Source organism: Aulonocara stuartgranti, assembly GCF_965226115.1.
Source record: "Aulonocara stuartgranti genome assembly, chromosome: 3".
Lineage (NCBI taxonomy): Eukaryota > Metazoa > Chordata > Actinopteri > Cichliformes > Cichlidae > Aulonocara > Aulonocara stuartgranti.
Genome location: NC_138941.1, coordinates 61,082,522 through 61,101,623, shown reverse-complemented (window position 1 = coordinate 61,101,623; position 19,102 = coordinate 61,082,522). Strand labels below are relative to the sequence as shown.

At 40.1% G+C, this 19,102-nt stretch overlaps 1 protein-coding gene across 1 annotated transcript; it reads right to left on the bottom strand.

The window, feature by feature from the left end:
- Positions 1–337: 337 nt before the first annotated feature.
- Positions 338–18,673, bottom strand: LOC309700487 (alpha-tectorin-like). The gene is made up of 19 exons (XM_082524032.1): positions 18,307–18,673; positions 17,691–17,766; positions 13,437–13,528; positions 12,924–13,148; positions 12,181–12,255; positions 11,927–12,032; positions 11,671–11,800; positions 11,288–11,537; positions 10,916–11,066; positions 10,701–10,788; positions 10,532–10,594; positions 10,145–10,344; positions 8,953–9,084; positions 8,672–8,859; positions 8,363–8,511; positions 6,710–6,955; positions 6,434–6,596; positions 1,846–1,938; positions 338–495 (listed from the first exon to the last, which is right to left on the bottom strand). The coding sequence occupies exons 2-18, from the start codon at positions 17,734–17,736 to the stop codon at positions 1,846–1,848; spliced, it is 2,397 nt and encodes a 798-aa protein (XP_082380158.1). The 5' UTR covers positions 17,737–17,766; positions 18,307–18,673; the 3' UTR covers positions 338–495.
- Between the last annotated feature and the right edge of the window lie 429 nt (positions 18,674–19,102).

Here is a 19,102-nt window from a genome sequence, read left to right as displayed (position 1 = left end):
TTTTTTAAAGTAATTAAAGATGTATGCTATACCATCATTCCACCATCGAAAAAGGCCAGTTCCAATAACTTATTTAAAAAAACCAAATTACCATGACATTCATGATGAGTGTGTATAAACATCTGACCACAACTGTATGTTTAAATGTGGAATGAATGGGTGGTGTCTGTAACACTAATATTAGTGCACATCTTTTCATTTTTCTAAGCCCGTCAGCTTTTCAAAGCCTCTGAATGTATTGCAGGAAATATTCATTAAAGCTGAAAAGACTGGAGTTCAAGCTGAACAGTTTCAGAGCCAAAAAGTAGAAGTAATGAAATTCTGGAAAAACACAGACTGGTTACCACACGCTTTATTTTTCCATCCTTTAGCAGAAATAGTACAAGTATAAAGGAGATGGATAAAAGCAGCATGTCTCTTGTCTCTGCGAACACTGTCACATTAGGTCAGCACTCGGTTGGTCAGTCAGTCCATCAAAGTCACCGTGGAAACCACCTGAGAAGACAACCAGAGTAAACTGTGACTGCTGTTCTTTCTGTCACAGACCTTGGCTCCTTTTCACAAATCATATCCCAGTTCTTCTGTTGGAATCATCTGTGTTTGAGGATGACCTCTGCCCTGATGCTGGACTGTCAGGTGACGTACAGTGGTGTGAAAAAGTGTTTGCCCCCTTCCTAATTTCCTATTTTTTGTGTATTTGTCACTCTTAAGTGTTTCAGATCATCAAAAAATTTAAATATTAGACAAAGATAACATGGCCCTGTATGAAAAAGTATTTGTAATTAAATAGAAATTTTCTAACAAACTGAAGCAAGCTAAGAGATCTCAAAAAGCAAAACAACATACCACAATCCAAAGAAACGGCTGATAAACAAAGTAGGTGACATCTCTCAGTCTGGAAAGGGTTAGAAGGCCATTTGTAAGGTTTTGGGACTTCAGTGAACCACGGTGAGAGCCATTATCCACATATGGACAAAACCTCGAACAGTGATGAACTTTCACAGGCCAGCCTACCAAAATTACTGCAAGAGTGCATCAGCAACTCATCCAGGAGGTCACAAAAGAACGATTCTTGACCTCAAGCTGAGATCACGAACAGATGGCCGTATATTCTCACTTGGGTTCTGCAGGAGGACAATCATCCAAAGCACAACAGCAAGTCCACCTCAATGGCTTAAGAAAAACAAAATGAAAACTTTGGAGTGGCCAAAGTCAAATTCCTGACCTGAATCTGATTGAGATGCTGTAGCATGACCTCAAAAAGGTGGTTTAGGCTTGAAAATCCTCCAATGTGGCTAAATTACAACAATTCTGCAAAAATGAGCGGGCCGAAATTCATTCACAGCACTGTACAAGACAGACTGCCATTTATGGTAAACGCTTCGTTTCAGCTGTTGTTGCTAAGTTTGGCCCGACCAGTTATAAGGTTTAAGGGAGCGATCACTTTTTCACACAGGGCCATGTAGGTTTTTTCCTCTTAAAATTTTAAATTTAAATTCTTTTGATGATCTGAAACATTTAAGTGTGACAAATCTACAAAGGAAATAGCAAATCAGGAAGGGGGGAAACACCTTTTTGAACCACTGTATAAACTAGGACATTTTATTCACTCAACAGCTTATCAGGCAAAGTTGGAAATACAAACCCATCAGTTTAGGTGGGCAGAAAACTTAACTCCAGTAAAAATTGCTAACATATCTGTAATGTCTCTTTCCACCTCCACCAGTGAGGTTTCCTCAGGCATTTTTCCTCTTTCTGAATTTCTTACTTAAACTTCACTGTTCTCTTCAGCAATCACCACATAACATATATGATGGTAAATCACAAAAGCCGATTGTACCTTACCTAATAAGTCCAGGACACGCTGATGAAGGCTGGAGCTTCAGGTTCATATGTCAAACTGGCAGATCTGCGTACCCGAGCAGGTGTGTTACACGTCTGGAAGTTAAAGACAAAGTCCAGGCTTTACAAAACCAAGAGTGATCCATTCATTTAGGACTGAAGCCACTGACAGCAAACATTTCATCTTTTGTGTCAAAACCCTCCAATTATAACATTTTTATTGAATCTGATGATAGTAGTCTCTGAAAGTCGATCAGCATCTATTATATATGGGTCGATTCATCTTTTAAAAATGATGAATTCCGGTGATAACAATGAACAGCATCAGAAACAGCATTTTCAAAAGCTGAAGAACCTTTTAACCCTTTAAGACCTATCATAGAACCAAGGCCGCCAAAGCTTACTTTATATTTTTACATGCTGTAGTGCCATTTTTGGGAGCATTTCAAGTTGCTATACATCAATACAACTGTTATAGCCCAAATTTTAATAATATTTATGCATTAAATCCATATTAACCACATAAATTGCAAAAAAGTGCAATAAACTACAGAAAAATTGAACATCGTTTTTGTTTTGTTTTTTTACATATATTTCTACTTGGAGAAATTTAAGAGGTTTATCCCTCAAAACTTTAAATACAAAAAAGTTGCAAAAATAGTTTACAACCACAGGAAATTTAATTTGAGTGTCTTCATAGTTTTATTTTTGAGATACACCAATTTTTATATACTGCAGAAAAATTGAAAAACAATCCTATAATGCAAATTTGCAAAGAAAACAGCATGTGCATCAAAATAAACTATTTAAAGCAGCGCAATTTGAGTTCTAAGCATCACAGAAACTATTCAGAAAAGCATAAAGTCAAACATGACTTTTAAAAACACCAGTATAGGCTTTTAAGGCCTACAAGTAAAAAACTACATTTTCCGCGAAAATGACGTCACTTCCGGTTTCGGGCAGGTAATGGCGGACATGCGATTGTTCGCGCTGACGTCTATTTCAATGTAGGAAGTGTTACGAACAGCTGATCGGATTGGCAAAGTGTGTTTCTGGAATATTACATTTTTGTTCCTGCAAGCACTTTTTATGCAATTTTTGCAAAGCTATATGTGGAAGGAAACCGTGACCTAGCACAAGCTGATGGCATAAGATGTAAGTACAACCCCTCCGGTTTCATATGCGAAACAAAATTATTGTGCTAGCTTACATGGTTCCGGTTCTACAGGGATTTAAGAATAGTTACGCAAAACGGAGCGTTGCTGCTCCGACCGCCTTTAAAGGGTTAATGCTTGATGCACTGCACCCATATCTAACAGCTCGGGCAAATTAGGAAAAAAATCTATGGTGTCATGGACAAGAAAGTCTACCACAACATTTTAGTGCATTATGGAGTCTCTTCTGGACCGGAGCTGATTAGTCGTGGGTTCATATTAGAGCTGGGCGATAGAACGATAACGATATGTATCGCGATATAACTTTTACTCGATAGAGAAATTAAGCTATCGCGATAGACCTCGCCGCTCTTGTCCTCTTAAAAAAAAATAAATACAAAAAAAAAAAAATAAAGGTCAGCCAATCCAAATTAAGTAGCGCAGAGCCGAACCAATCACAGCCGCAGCGTCACGTCGCGTGACTTGTTACGTACAGCACAAGTGCCAAGCCGCACGTGTGTTTGTTTGGGAAGCAGCCAGCGGGTAATGGAGCCAGCGCGTAATGGAGGAAATGAGTGTGCCGACTAGAAAAATCAACCGAGCGTGACCGAAGAGAAAACAGATGATGGTTCCAATGCCGGAGAGATTGTCGAACGGAAGAGCCAAAGAAGTTCCGTAGGGTGAAGGTATTTCGGCTATTTCAAGTCTGACAAAAAACAGAGTAGCGTGCACTGTAAATTGTGCCGAAAGCAAGTCTGGAAATACAATAAACTGGTGCATGCGTCACACTGTGCGCCACGTTATTGTTTCAGTGAAATGAATTTCTACAATACTGTTACTGTTAATTCTACTCTGCAGTGTTTAAATGCTTACATATACACAGTTACTGTCCGTCCACACATACGACTCGGGTCTGCTTCTATGCCCCAGCTTTGTTTACTTTTTCCCACCGAGGCTTCTAGACTTCTGATTGGCCAACATTTCTGCACGGTTAGGAATCTAGCACCACCTGCTGCTTTGGCATGTTCATAGCAGCGTTTTCCTTCATTTCTCCCTTTATGTGTGGACGGGATTATTTTTTAAAACGAAAACGGAAAATCTCCGTTTTCAAAAATACCCGTGTACGTGTGGATGTAGCCTCAGTCTCTGACTGGAAGCGCTAATTCGTCATTCGGCTTTTGTCAGACTAAAGTAACTGTTAAAACTGTTTGAAAAGCTCAGCTATACAACAAGGAGAGATTGAGAATTTCCTTTTAGTTCTCAGTTTATTTGATATTGACAAAAGTTAGTCAGTTTTGTCTGTTCTTCTGTAAAACAAACTAAGATTTATTTTTAGAATTAACATTTTGTTTCTAAGTGGAATTGACAATTTAGTCTGTTTTGTTTGTTCTATTTTGAAACTTAAACGCTTTAGCGGCTGCCTTTTGTGTAGTTTGCAATATTTGCCTTTATTTATCTGAAAAAGTCTCATGTTCCTTAAGTACATCTACCCTGTTGAACTTATTATGGGAAATAAATATTTAAATAAAAACAAGCTGCTGATTATTTCACATTTTACTTGTGAGCAACGGCACATTTAAATCTTACAAATAGTTATTTGGCTTATATCGTGATAGATATCGTTATCGCCTGAAATGAAAAAAACATATCGTGATTAGAGATGGCACGATACCACTTTTTTATGTCCGATACCGATATCATAAATTTGGATATCTGCCGATACCGATATGAATCCGATATAGTGTTTTTTAATCAACAAAACTGTTTTTAAATATCTTGCTGCATTTTGTATAAGTTCATACTCAAGTTTAAAACAACAACTACACTAAAGCTATTCTGTTATACCTGTATGCAAAAAAAAATATTTCATAGTTCAGCAATACTGATCAATCTAATAAACTTAAACCTACACCATCCTCGCTATTCTGGTATTTTAAAGAGTACTTAGCATAAATATTAAGCAACCTAACTAATAGGGTTCCAACTCCCAGCAACAACAAAAATAAATAAATAAAAAATAGGGAACCACCCCCCACGCTCCACCTCATGATGCTTAATCGACGTAATCAACCTTAATTTGATGCAGTGTGAAAAAAAATGCACAGAAATCAATTATTTTTCAAGAAATATTAAATAGATTCAACATCTTTCTTCAACAGAATTGCAGACTGCACAGATGGTACCTTCCCAAAGGAAAAAGTACTATAGCTTACTAGGGTATATATATTAGACTTAATAGTTACTATATACAATAATGGACTTCTATTCATTTTGCATCAAATTAAAACTTTGGGTGTCAGATAATTATTTATTAAAAGCTAGACATTTTAAATGAGAATAAGAAAGAAAAGTATGTCTTTGTGCCCCCTTTTCCCTGTTAATGCCCTATCGGCCCCCCTGGCTAAACTTTGCTAGATCCGCCCCTGCACAGTTACCAGCCGTCAGCTACGTAGAAAAAGATCCTGGAGTAGAAAGTAATATTAAATACATTCTAACAACAGCTGATCAAGCTTAAACGTGCTGCTGTTGTTCAGCCGCTGGTTTCCTCTTTCTGGTGCAAAGTGGGCCAAAAGCAAACTAGAGACACGGACTCGCGACAGAAAAGCCGATCAGCTGATCGTTAAGCAGTTTCATGATTGAAGTAGCAGCAAGAAGAGGCAGTCGTTTGTTAAGCTTAACGCAGGAATGCTTTACAAACATTCAGAGATGGACTTACACACTTGCTTTACTTCTCTCGGGATAACTTTGTCGGAGATGAAATGCCGGGTTGCTAGCGAAGCTCCAAATGCTATCCAGACCACCGACAGGTCCCGCATGCCACAGCCGCTCTATCACGTGATGCATACTGCTCCGACGTGCTAACGTTCTGAGGTGAGTTACGGCGTGTTGCAAGTTTTGTGAGGTGCTTTCGTGATATTTAATGGATCGGATTACATTTTTTATTTTTCTCCGATATCCGATCCAGTAATTTTGGTCAGTATCGGACCGATACCGATACGTAATATCGGATCGGTCCATCTCTAATCGTGATATGAAAAAATCTCATATCGCCCAGCTCTAGTTCATATACCAACAAGACATTGACCCCAATCATAAGTCAAAGCTGTGCAGACACTATTTGACCAAGAAAAAAGAATGTGAAGTTCTGGACCTGATGAAATGGCGAAGCGAAAGGTCAGACTTCAGTTCTGTTGAGCAGATTTGAGATTTAATGTATTCAAAGACAGCTCATTTTATGCAAACCAATTCTCTGTGGACATCTAGAAGCTATTTGGACATCAATAGCAAAAGACACTATGGATAAGGAACAGTAAATAATGCGCTTCAGTGCTTGAACATTTGCACACTGAAGAGAAATGTCTATGTGCAGAGCAATGTCTCATGAAATCAGAAAAGATGGCCAGATTTGGTATATCTTTCTATGAACATTTGCGTACCGGGATGCAGTTGTTCCCCTGTTTGGGACACAGGTGGAGTTGGCAGTGAAGGAAGATGTCACTAGAGCCCCCAGTGAACCGGAACATGTTGAAGGAGAAGTAAGTGGAGGTTGCCAGTCCGTTTTCCTCCACCTGCACCGTCGGGTCAGCAGGGTTTGCACAGCTGTTCATAAGCAGGAAAATAAACTTTGTTCAGGAGTCCATGAGAGTGATCAAAAGGAGTTGAATTAATCTCTGAGCAGCAGCGAGCAACCACCACCTCTGAGTTTCTCTCACCCGTTAATGATCAGATCATGTCTTGGACTGCTGGTGGGTGATGCCTTGTCAGTTGCCCAGCAGGAGTCGGTCACCACACTGACCATGCTTCCATCCAAGCCATCGGTCTTCAACACCATCCAGATTTTCTCGTTCAACTGCAATTCACTGTTCCACTCCACAAGTTGTGTGCGGCCGGCATCAGTGTAGGCCTTGATAGTCAGAGTGTAATTCCAAGCTCCAGATGTGATGCACTGTGCAACGGACCTGCAGAATGCACACATTTACACTGTTGTTAACAACAATCCCAACTAGGGCTGCTCAATTAATCGAATTTTAATCACGATTACGATCTGGGCTTTCAACGATCATTAAAAATGACTGAGCCGATTATTAGCCCCTCCCTCATTTACCCTTAAAGGCCGGTCCGTGAAAATATTGTCGGGCATAAACCGGTCCGTGGCGCAAAAAAGGGTGGAGACCGCTGATTAAGAGGACCCGAGGGAAGCTCGGAAAGCTAAGCAGAAGTTATTTGGAGAGGAGAGTGACTGCCGTTGGTTGAAAAGAGAGGTTAAAAAAAACTTCAGTGGTATTGCACACTATTTTATATTATTTTTTAAAGTCATTGTTTACCCTTTAAATCCGGTCAGAGCAGCACGCTCCGTTTTGTGTAACTATTTTTAAATCCCTGAAGAACCCTGAGCCGTGTAAGCTAGCGCAATAAGTTTTTTTTGCATATGAAACCAGAGGAGTTGTACTTACATCTTATTCCATCAGCTTGTCCTCGGTCACGGTTTCCTTCCACATAAAGCTTTGCAAAAATTGCATAAAAAGCGCTTGCAGGAACAAAAACATAATATTCCAGAAACACGCTTTGCCGATCCGATCAGCTGTTCGTAACACTTCCCACAGTGAAACAGACGTCAGCGGGAACTATCGCATGTCCGCCATTTCCTGCCCGAAACCGGAAATGACGTCATTTTCGCGGAAAATGTAGTTTTTTACTTGTAGGGCTTAAAAGCCTATACTGGTCATGTTTGACTTTTCTGAATAGTTTCTGGGATGCTTAGAACTCGAATTGCACTGCTGGAAATAGTTTATTTTGATGCACATGCTAGGATTGTTTTTTCGTTTTTCCTGCAGTATATAAAAATTGGTGTATCTCCAAAATAAAACTATGAAGACACTCAAAATAAATTTCCTGTTGTTGTAAACTATTTTTTGCAACTTTTTTGTATTTAAAGTTTTGAGGGATAAACCTCTTAAATTTCTCCAAGTAGAAATATATGTAAAAAAAACAAAAATGATTTTCAATTTTTTTTTGTAGTTTATTGCACTTTTTTGCAATTAATGTAGTTACTATGGACTTAATGCATACATATTATTAAAATATGGGCTATAATAGTTGTATAGCAACTTGAAATGCTCCCACAAATGGCACTACAACATGTAAAAAAATAATATAAGCTCTGGCGGACTTGGTTCTATAGTAGGTCGTAAGGGTTAAATAAATATCGTCAAATAATCGAGATCTCAATTTCAGTGAAAATAATCGTGATTATCATTTTTGCCATAATCGAGCAGCCCTAATCCCAACATCTTAAAATACTTGCACTGTTAGCAATGCCCACATTTTAACAAATATTCAAACAATACCTAGCAGCCACTACAAACCAGTCTCTGATTCTGAAGGTTGCAGTGTTGATGTTCGGCTGACTGTAAACACAGGAGAAGTCGATCTGGACTTGGTCTTTGCGAGTGATGACGTCAGAGTAATTCTGGCTCCTGATGGTGTTCTTATAGATGATGTAGCTGTTGTTGGTCTGCAGGGTCACATAATCAGATACTAAGCAAGTTCTTCATTGTTTCATCTTTAACATCTGATACTGTTTAAGATGTTGACTGACTGGTATAAACTTCAGATGACCAAAAATTTTAGAATTCACAGAGATCAAAGCTTAAACAGCAGGAGATGAAACCCACCGTGACCACCGTCCCACATCTGTTGCTGCTGTTGAAGCTGAAGGTCACCATGTGGGTGAGCTTGTCCACCCGACCCCTGCAGGTCGGGTCGTTGAGCTGTAAAGCAGAGTAATTGATGTCTTTGTCCTCCAGGAGACAACCGACCAGAGTTAGTGAAGCAGAGTTCTCCTTGCAGACCGTTGCATCACCTGAACGTCACAATATCAGTCAGAAAAATCACAGTTAGAAGCTTTCCTACATTATTCAGCCCTGTTGTCATGGTGATGTCACAGCTGTCGTACCCAAAGAGTTGTTTGCTTGGTACTTGGAGGCAAAAATGGCCCGACAAAAGCAGCGAGTGTCACCACTGACCGTCTTCTCACCACAGAACTCGTGATCGCTGCAGGTCCTGTCCTGACAGAAGGCCTCAGAGGCTACAGAGGAACACACTCATCTATTATCCTGAAAACATGGGAGCTCTAAAAATCCACAGTTCAGTTCTTTAACAAAGGAGAGCTTATTAATAGGGGTGGGTTTTGATTAGTGATTTATCGATTAAAATCGATTCTAGCTTGGATAACGTGATATCGATTCATTAAAATCCTGAATCGATTTTTTAATCTAAATTTATTTTGCCCAAAAAGCCAGAATCTCAGGTTAAACCTCACAAAATTTCAACAACCACCAAACAGCTAAAACAGTAAATGAGAGCAGGTACACGGATTCTGCACAAAGACGTAAACACAAAGCGCGGACCCGCGGATCAGGATCAGGATCAGTGAGATGTTGCCTTTCTCACCCGACGGCACGGACTGGGGCTGAAAGCCGACAGCTCGCTGATTCTGATGTTTCGGCGGGTCCACGCTTTTTTGCGCTAGATTCCGAAGCTGCAGGTTTCTCTCTCCAACCAAAATTCACTGAACCAGCAGCAAAAGAAGCAGCAAACTACGCTTCACATTTGATAAACATCGACGTGAATTCCCTCTTACTTTTGCTGTTTTGCTTCCACCACGATACAATCACACTTCATGCACAGCTCTCGCTCTCTCTCTCTCTCTCTCTCTCTCTCTCTCTCTCTCAGTCTACTTCAAGAACAGTTTTGTTGAGCTAGTTAATAGGTATGCCCTCATTGTCATCTGTTGTGATTTTATTTTGAAAGGATGCTTCCTGTTATGCTGCGGAGTATACGCGAGAGTTCAATAAACAAAGTCACCTTTTGGTGTGAATGTTCCGATAAAAGCCGATGCCCCACGTGTGATTATTCCTCCGTCTAGATAATAAGTATCTTCAATATTTGATAAAGTCTCGCAAGTGTCAGCTTTCTTTTTATAGATATAAAAATATAGAAATGTACCGATGCATGATCTGAATTATAATATTTCTGACTGTCTGAGGCCAAATTTCCCCGATTCAATTCAAATCGAATCAGAATTGAATCGATTCTAGAAATCAGTGACAATCTGACGTCTTATTAAGGTCTTATTAACATCTTACAGCAGCCGGTCTTTGATGTCCAGCCATCCAGAGCGTGGTTGTGTTGACTGCAGGCTCTGGCGTAGGCCTTCAGGAACTGACAGTTGAGTCCGTCCACTGCAGGATATTTACACAAAGTGTCGGTGCAGGCGGTTATGTAGGGCTCTGGGTCGATGTCAGTGTTACAGGAGGAGAAGGGCGCCTCCTTCAGGAGATTACAGCTGTACCACAGATAGAGAAACAAAATTGAAGACAATAAAATAATAATCTGTAATCAGTTGTGTTTATCTTCCATCTATGCTACAGTCACATGTGATGTACCATGTAATTTACAAGACAGATCAACACACATGTTTTTTATTACGTCAAAGGGTAAACAGATCCTGCCTTGTGGATCAGTCTGCTCACCGTTCAGTCACACTGGTGCAGTCGATCGTGCTGTCAGCAGTCTCACTGTACTGCATCTCACAGCTAGGGGGCGACAAACAACAAAGTTCAGGCTCATTCATACAAACAGAATATCTGCAACATCAGCAGCAGCAGTCAGAGGGACTCTGAGCTTGTGATGAGGTCTTACCTGGTGGAGCTGTACTCAGAGAGTCTCAGGTCACTCAGAGAGCTGCTGGAGTTTCCACACAGACCCTCCACAGATGAACCAGCAGGTCCTGCACAGGATCAGGACAGAATGAGTCAGATCAGCATCAATATTCAAACTGGAGGAACACAGCAGCTCAATAAATAACAGCACAGTTTACAGTTTACATTACATGATTTAAACTTTATTTTCTGTACCTTCTAAGAGGATCTGTGCGGTGTTGCCATCAAAGAAGACAGAGATGTTGAGGTTGGTGAGTTCGGCAGTGACTCCAGTTTGGTCCTTAGAGAGCTGCACACCATGAACCAACTGAGGTGAGCTGCTGAGGGTCAGTGTGGAGTCGTCCAGCTGCATCACAGCAGAGACAAAGTGGTGGAAACACTGAGTGAAACATGTCAAACACACAAACAGGCTGATTTCACAGCAACAACCACTGAGTTCAGCAGCTCTGAAAGAACTGCTTCTAACAGCCCTGAGAAGAACGATGAGAGGAGACACAGCAGAGGATGAGGGAGGACTTTGGATCAGACTCCACTCTGACACATGAACTGTGGCTGTAGGTCGCTTACCTGAACTCTCCCACCTTGTTCCAGGTGAATGTCATGCCCGTCCACACGCAGCGTCACACTGTCCAAAAAGCTCACATCTTTACGACGTCTGTCCCTGAAGTTCCCCAGAACAAGGAAGTCTGGGAGTGACGGAGTCGAGAACAGAGAGTATGCACAGCGATCCTGGATGGAGTTCATATGGCCGTGGACGTCGATGACAGTGGGGCCGGTCACAGTGCAGGTGGAGTCTAACATGGTGTCCAACACACAGCTAACAAAGGCAACCAACCACAAACATCACCATGAGTTGCTGCCAAAGAAGGTTACCCCAGGGGACCCTCTATTTCTTAAGTTATTTCACTGTAGAACCTTTTAGTAACAAAATATGAAGAGAAAATATTTACATGCCGTTGCCTTGACAATGCTCCAATGGACCACAACCAGAGGTCTGGAGGGTTGCAGTCTCAGAACAGGTGACACTGGAGCAGATTTGTGGGTCAGAGTTGACCACAGTACCAGGTTTATACACAGTATCTGGGAAGAGAGGCTTCACTTTAGTTCAACAGTTTTCCAACTGTAAGTGCAAATAAAACAGTAACAATCAAATCTTTCAGAATTACATAATCCCAAAGTCACGGTAGGAGTTTAAGATTCACTAACCTGAGTGTCTGCATCCACTGATATCTATGGTATGATTTTGAGACTTGTAAACAATGTTATTAACCTCTACTTTGTTGATTACGACATCACTGACCTGAGTATAGAACTAAACAGAAACAAACACAGCTAATGTTATAATCACAGAACAGAAAGAACTGACATCAAGCTGAAAACAGACACAAATGTTGGCATTAAATATAAAGTATTTAACATATTACGTCAAAGTGTTATTGTTCATATACACACAGACTCACCGCCACTAAACCAGTGCCATGTGCTTCCAAACTCAGAGCTGCTTCTGTCCCAAAGTTGAATAGGTGTAAGCTAATCTGTAAACAGGTTAACAGGAAAGATTCAGTCACTGTGAAGAAGTTTCATCTGAAAGTGTTTAGAAAAGCTCAGGTTCACAACATTAACATTGGGCCTGTTGAGCTGCATTGCTAAAACATTTTGAATTTCATAATGGAGTGTTTCCATATGCTATAAAAACTACAGTCATCACACATGTTTTTAAATCAGGTGATTATATAACCAATCATCAGACCAATCCTTCTGCTAGCAACAAAAATAGCAGAAAAAGTGATTTTTAAACAAACACGATCATAATCCAACATGTTGTCATATACTGAAGTGGTATCCATGCAAGTCTCTGTTTTCATGGTCTGTATTGTCTTAAAGTGCTTCTGTTTTCAATCTTTAATAGTTGCTTTTGATGTTTAGTTTGTTTGGTTATGATTATGCATTACTTTTACCATTCACATGCGTTGGTCCTGTCTCCTGTCTACGCTTAGATGCCTTTGCATCTTTGGTTTTCCTTCACCCTTCAGGTGAAAACTAGCCTGTACGGCTGCATCTGACATACTCATGTTAATTAGTCTACAATGTCCCTTTAAAAAATAAAAAAAACATTTTTCATTTTATGTTTGTTTTCAGTGTTGATTGAAACTATTCATTTTAGGCACACCCTTCAGGCTTTGTGATGCAGAGCAGGACTCACCTTTGAACTGCTGATCTGCATGGTTATTTGCACACTGCATCTCAAACTGTTCTGAATTGTTTGTGTTTTATTTTTAACCCAACGTTCAAGAACAGACTCTGCTTGAACTATATTAAAAGCTGCTCTCCTTTTGTCAGGTGAGCTCCCCACGATGCAGTCGCCTTCATTCCTAGGGTCGTAAAACTTGTCAAAACACATCACAATGTCTCGTCTTGTGAAGGTCACCTGTAAAAATCAGAGACACAACAAATCAAATAGCAAAATATTTTGTGGGTTTTTCTGTCATGTACAGCTGAACTGTTGGTGCTCAGGTTTCAGTCAGAGCTCTCGCTCTTCTTCAGGAAGCTGCATCAGGTGATGGTTACATACTCAGCATCACTGCAGAGGACATTAATAAGACGCTGATCTCTGAACTCTTCACTCAGTCTGCAAACATCATCTCTGCTACAGGTGGAGATTAAACAGCAACAACACATAAAGCTCTGCTAAAACATCAGGCTTCATCCTACTCACATAGAGCTTCTCGTACTTCTGTCCATAATATGTGATGGGACATGAGCTGATGTCCACCACTGAAGCTTGAGTGACTGACTGTTGCTGAGCACCTGAAGACACAGACACACGTGAGAGGTGTGAGCTGCAGCTTGTTAGCTGTTAGGACAAACAAAGGTTCACATTCACGCGTTTGTAGAAACAAAGTATTCGTACAAGTTGCCAAAATCTTGGAAAAGGAGGGTAGATTACAAGTTAAACTTGGGGAACTTATATGGATGGGTATAGTAGACTTAACTTTTTTATTACTTACTCACTTTACACTCTCATTTGTAATAGCAGAGCATACTCGATGCAGCGATGGACAGCCGGATAGGTCATGATCAGTCTCATAGCTGGTGTAAAACAACTATTCAAATTATTTTGCTAAAGAAATAGGGTTGATGGATATATGGGGACTTATGAAGTCTTATCTATGTTACGGTAGTACATTAACATGTACTCTCACGACAGGCCTAAACACTAAAGTACAGAAAGGTTACTATGTTGTAACTTCAGATATTGCATCGTATAGATCAGCTATGCAGTGTTTGGAAAAGAGAATGAGAGCTGTTTTGATCTGAATATGTTGAGTTGATAACATTCAGAGTGCCAGTGAGGCTAAAACAAAGTAAAACAAAATGTATGAAATACATGACAGGGACTCACAGATAATCAGGGTGAAGCTGAAAAACCAGTAACAGACAGATATGGACAGGGAAAAAACTCCAAATGCAAAGACTGGAGGTCCACTACGAAGCAGGATTCAAGGCAAGGCAAGGCAAGGCAAGTTTATTTGTATAGCACAATTCAACAACAAGGTGATTCAAAGTGCTTTACAGAGACATTAGAAACAAAAAAAAAATAAAAAGCATGATTTAAAATTGATTAAAACAAGCAAATAAACTAACTAACTAATTAACAAATCAAATCAAATCAAATCACTTTTTATTGTCACATCACATGTGCAGGCACACTGGCACAGCACATGCGAGTGAAATTCTTGTGTGCGAGCCCCACAAGCAACAGAGATGTGCAAACACAACAACACAAACGAGCAAAATACAAGAATGGCCAACCTGAAACTAATAAAACAAACAAACAAACAAACAAACAAACAAACAAACAAACAAAACAGTATATAAAATCAAAACAGATAAAAACAGAACAGTAGATAAAATCAGTAGTTAAATGTAAGTTTTGAAATTTAAGCTTAAAAGTGTGGATTCAATCTTATTTACGCTGGGTTTCCTGTCCTGTGAAAGTGTGACTGGGGCATATCATGATGGTAACTAATACTGCAAACCTAACCTGCACTGGGTAAGAGATCAGTCACCTATTCTCCAGAAATGAGCTTGGCCATTTCTGGGAGATCCCTCGGACCTCTGTATGGCGAGCAGTGTTGGTCAAGTTACTTGAAAAAAGTAATCAGTAACTACTGATTACCTCCCCAAAAAATAATGCCGTTACTTTACTGATTACTTATTTTCAAAAGTAATTAATTACTTAGTTACTTAGTTACTTTTTAAAAACACGATTTACAACCTGAAGAGGTGATAAAGTGATAGATCTTTCAGCCCAATTCTACTTTTTCTGCATAATCCATCATACAAAATGTAATCAAATGGAAAAGTCTCTTTTTAAAGCTTGTTTTATTAGTTTTAATCTTTTAACTTTTTGCATCAAGCAAAACTTAAATTATATGCAACATTCTCTGACTTGAATAAATTAGTTTAACATTTAAACCTATTTTCTGCACATTCCAGCACATAAAATAAAATATTATTTTGTGTTTACACTCACTCTTTCAAATAGATGCAAGTAAAACACAGCAGAAAATAAATAAAATCAAAGACTCAGCGGTCCTTTTGCTCTATTTTCACCTGTGAAGCAGGAGTAGGGTAGGCGGATGCTTGCCCTGGTGCAGGTGTGCCGCGGTCAGTTGAAGAATCCGCGAGTTTCTCTGTGAGATTCCCATTATGTGGTAGCTACTCGGTGCTTGCTTGGAAGTTTAGGGGGTTTTTTTCGCTGTAAAAAGAAGTTTTCTTCCCACGCACGATGGACGCTAATGTTTTTGTCACTTTTTATGGAATCAAACTCAAAGTAATGTTTTTGTATTTCTCTGAGTATCAGTTAAGAAAAAAAAAGATTCTCAACTTTATTTGCTGATTTTCTCCTGGCTGGCTGCAGATATCTTAACACATCTTTTCTGTTTTATAAGCATTAATATATTATTCTAAAAGAGAGCAGATATTTGTATTGGTGACCTTGTTAAACATTTTTCAGTTTTACTAACTGAAGTGCTTGAAGTATAAACTTTTAGTACTATATATTTCTCTACAGTGCCTTTCTCTTCACACACACACTGCTATTTTTGTGTGTAGCGATCCATATTTTCCCCATGGTACAGTTTTATCTTCCTGCATCCAGTAAATATGGAAGCTTGTTTCTGCCACTGAAAAAAATGCTGTCAGTTATCTGCAAGTTACACTTTTGGTTTATTGTCTTTAAATTTCAATTTAGTAACTCAAGTTTAGGATCAGGACTAGGGGTTATAATTTGTCTGAGTCTTATTAGTTCAAAATGCCACGAAAATAACTCAATATTAACAAAAAACAGGACTTGAAATGTTCAGTTATTACGTGAAAAGTTTAAGATGAGTGAGTTAAATTGAATGTGAACAGAAAACAGGAAATAATTTCTTCCACATAGAACCAAAACTATATTTAGTGTGTCTGGACCCTGAAGGACACAAACATGTTAAATGTGAGCAAAATGTTAGTAGAGCTCAGTGTTTTCAATGCAAAAAAGACCATAGCATTGTCAAACGCGCCAAACCTTCCACGAGAAAATCATAGAAACTAAAAGACAAGACAGGGCGTTTGAAAGAGTTCAGGGAGTCGTGTTGAATGTAATTAATGAACCATCAGATTGATGGATGGGCGGATGACAGAGATCTACATCCCTTGAACTCTTTAAAAATGCTTGTTTGTTTGTATGATTGTTTATTCTAAAATAAAGATATGAAAGCAAGGATCCCAGGAAAATCTGTCCATGTTTGTCAGATTATCAGCACTTCAAATGGCCTTCACTGTCCCTCCTCACTTCAGGTCATTTGGTCTTTGTTCCTCAGTCTCTGATTATCAGTTCCTGAATACTAATCACCAAATACTCAAGTCTAGTAAGGATTAGGGATGGGTATCGTTTAGGTTTTATCCGATACCGGTGCCAAATCGGTACTTTTGAAACGGTGCCGGTGCTCAAACGGTGCTCAAACCGGTGCTTAAAGAATGGAGAACACAAAATTGGTCCAAAAACCTCTCATGTTCAGCTGTTTTTTGTAAAAAGACAACAATGTTAGCCTTTTCTGCAGCTATGGGGCATGTATGGTATCACTCTTGGCTGGAAGCAGTGCTTAAACAATGGAAAAAACACCAACTTTGTCCAAAAACCTCTTGTACCTTTTTAAGGTAATGTTCTTTCTGTCTGTTATGAACCAAATAGGGCCAGGCAATGACATGAGTGAGGTTTCCCACTTTTTCTTTGGTCATTTTAGCCTTTTTGGCCAGGGTGAAGGGAGTATCTGCCATCAAACAAGAAGACAGCCGCATGTAGCTATGATGATGTTTGCTAGTTCACCTTACATGCATTAATGTAATAACGTGGTTAGCCTACTCAACGTAAACTACACACGAACAACATTAAGCTACTCACGCAGAGAAGAACGGCTGCTGCTGCATCATCATCCTCATCATTTCTGCTACACTGGCAGGGCTAGGGGCCAGGACTCTCCTCTCGGCTGCTGCTGCCATCAAATACGGCGCATTTCTCGGCTTTTAAAAAAACGCTATGCGTCGCCAGGTGTTTCATCAGATTCGAGGTGTTGCCTCCTTTGCACAGTATCACAGTATCAGCTTAAAGCACTTGTTGCTGCTGAGTTTGCATATTTTGCTGTGAAGTACAGCCAGACTTTTGAACGCTTCACCTTGGACATTTTTAATCTGTAGCTCTGCTCTAAAAGAACGTACGTACCTGGACCCGCCTACTATCCTCGGAAACGTAAAATGATTGGCTAGAATCTAAAGTGTATCACAGCTCAGGAAAAAAAAGCACCGAAATAAAGCACCGAAATGTGCGCTGCTTTTTGGTCTGGTTACTACCGTTTATGTCAGAACCGGTGCACCGGTACCCATCCCTAGTAAGGATACTTTTAAAGTAGCTGCGGTGCATGCTTACCTGCCAGTACAATGAATGCAGACAGGAAGAGCAGTGGGCACAGCATGTTGGAGGGAACCAATCGCCTGACAAAGACCTGAAAGAAAAAAAAACACAGTTGGACGTCTGTGATTGGACAGAAAGTAGCACAAACATCAAATGGTAACACTTGGAGTTATTACTGTACATCATCTGTAAGGTTAGGAAAATCCCAGCATGCAGAATGTTTGAAATTATGACTCTGATGATGTCACAGAAACAGACTAACTGAACAATCATCACTGTGCGAGTTAAACATCTCCATGCTCCTTCAGCTGTCAGTGAAATTTGTCTCCTTGCACCAACACTTGGCACATTTCCTCTCTGAATCTAAGTTTATTTTCTCATTAAACACCAAACTTCAAAGAAGAGAAACATAACAATATGAATAAAAGACTGGAGGAATGCGTATCATGAGCAAAAAAAACAACGAAAACCCTGAATTTATCCTTTAAAAGGAGGACTCGGCATTTAAAAGTTCTAAAAGTCAGTGTGCGAGTTTTGCCCACTCCTTCGTCTGTCTGTTATTTATCCTGTTAAAGCCACAGAGATGCCCGTCAGTGACTCTTTATTGTTCTACTCGTGCAGCTCGTCTTACCTTCTGGAGCTCTGTTGGAGGATGAGGAGGGTGGAGGCTGCTGCTAAGGAGGCTGTCTGGTGATGGTGTCTCTGTGAGCCGTCCGTCTCTCTTTATTTGGATCCTTCCTGCTGTCCACACCCAGGTAGAGAGGAGGGCTGGAGGAGCTACCTGATGGGAACCTCCCACTGATGAATCAGCCTCTTACAGAGAGACACCTGAAATAAGCCCCCGAGAGCTTCAGGTGTTTTTTGAAACCTTTCAGCATATAACATTTATGTCTTCTTAAATGGAATAAAATTAGAAATAATTCCTTATGAATTTTGATTGCTGAGATTTTTCTAGTGACCAACATCTTGTCCCGGTCCCGTTCGTAATCTCAGCTTTCTAATCACCACGTGGCTGCAAACACAAGTGCACACGGGCAAGAAAGTCGTCAAGGCCACCAAGATACAGAGACGGCAGAGATGGAGGAGAGTCCCAAGGCTGGAACGTTTGAGGCCAGAGATATCGTATCAAACAAAAATTCCTTTAGTTCACTCCTTGTGCTGAAAGTTTTCGTGTCACCCTCACTGCACCTCATCTTTGGGATGACTGTGTATTCACACTGTTAGAGTCCTGTTAATGCCATCATATTACAACAACTTTAATCTACATCTGCTTCTGCTCAGACGGTACCTTTTTAGGGACCAGGAACCAGTGGGGTAGAGAGGAGGGCTGGAGGAGCTACCTGATGGGAACCTCCCACTGATGAATCAGCCTCTTACAGAGAGACACCTGAAATAAGCCCCCGAGAGCTTCAGGTGTTTTTTGAAAC

Bases quoted from the DNA above. Each gene is read 5' to 3' on its own strand.
- LOC309700487 (XM_082524032.1), bottom strand. From the start codon at position 17,736: ATGCTGTGCCCACTGCTCTTCCTGTCTGCATTCATTGTACTGGCAG. The intron at 13,149-13,436 runs GTGAGTAGGATG...TGATTTTTACAG, and splicing joins AGAAGTACGAGAAGCTCTAT to GTGACCTTCACAAGACGAGA. The intron at 10,595-10,700 runs GTAAGACCTCAT...GTCGCCCCCTAG, and splicing joins TCTGAGTACAGCTCCACCAG to CTGTGAGATGCAGTACAGTG.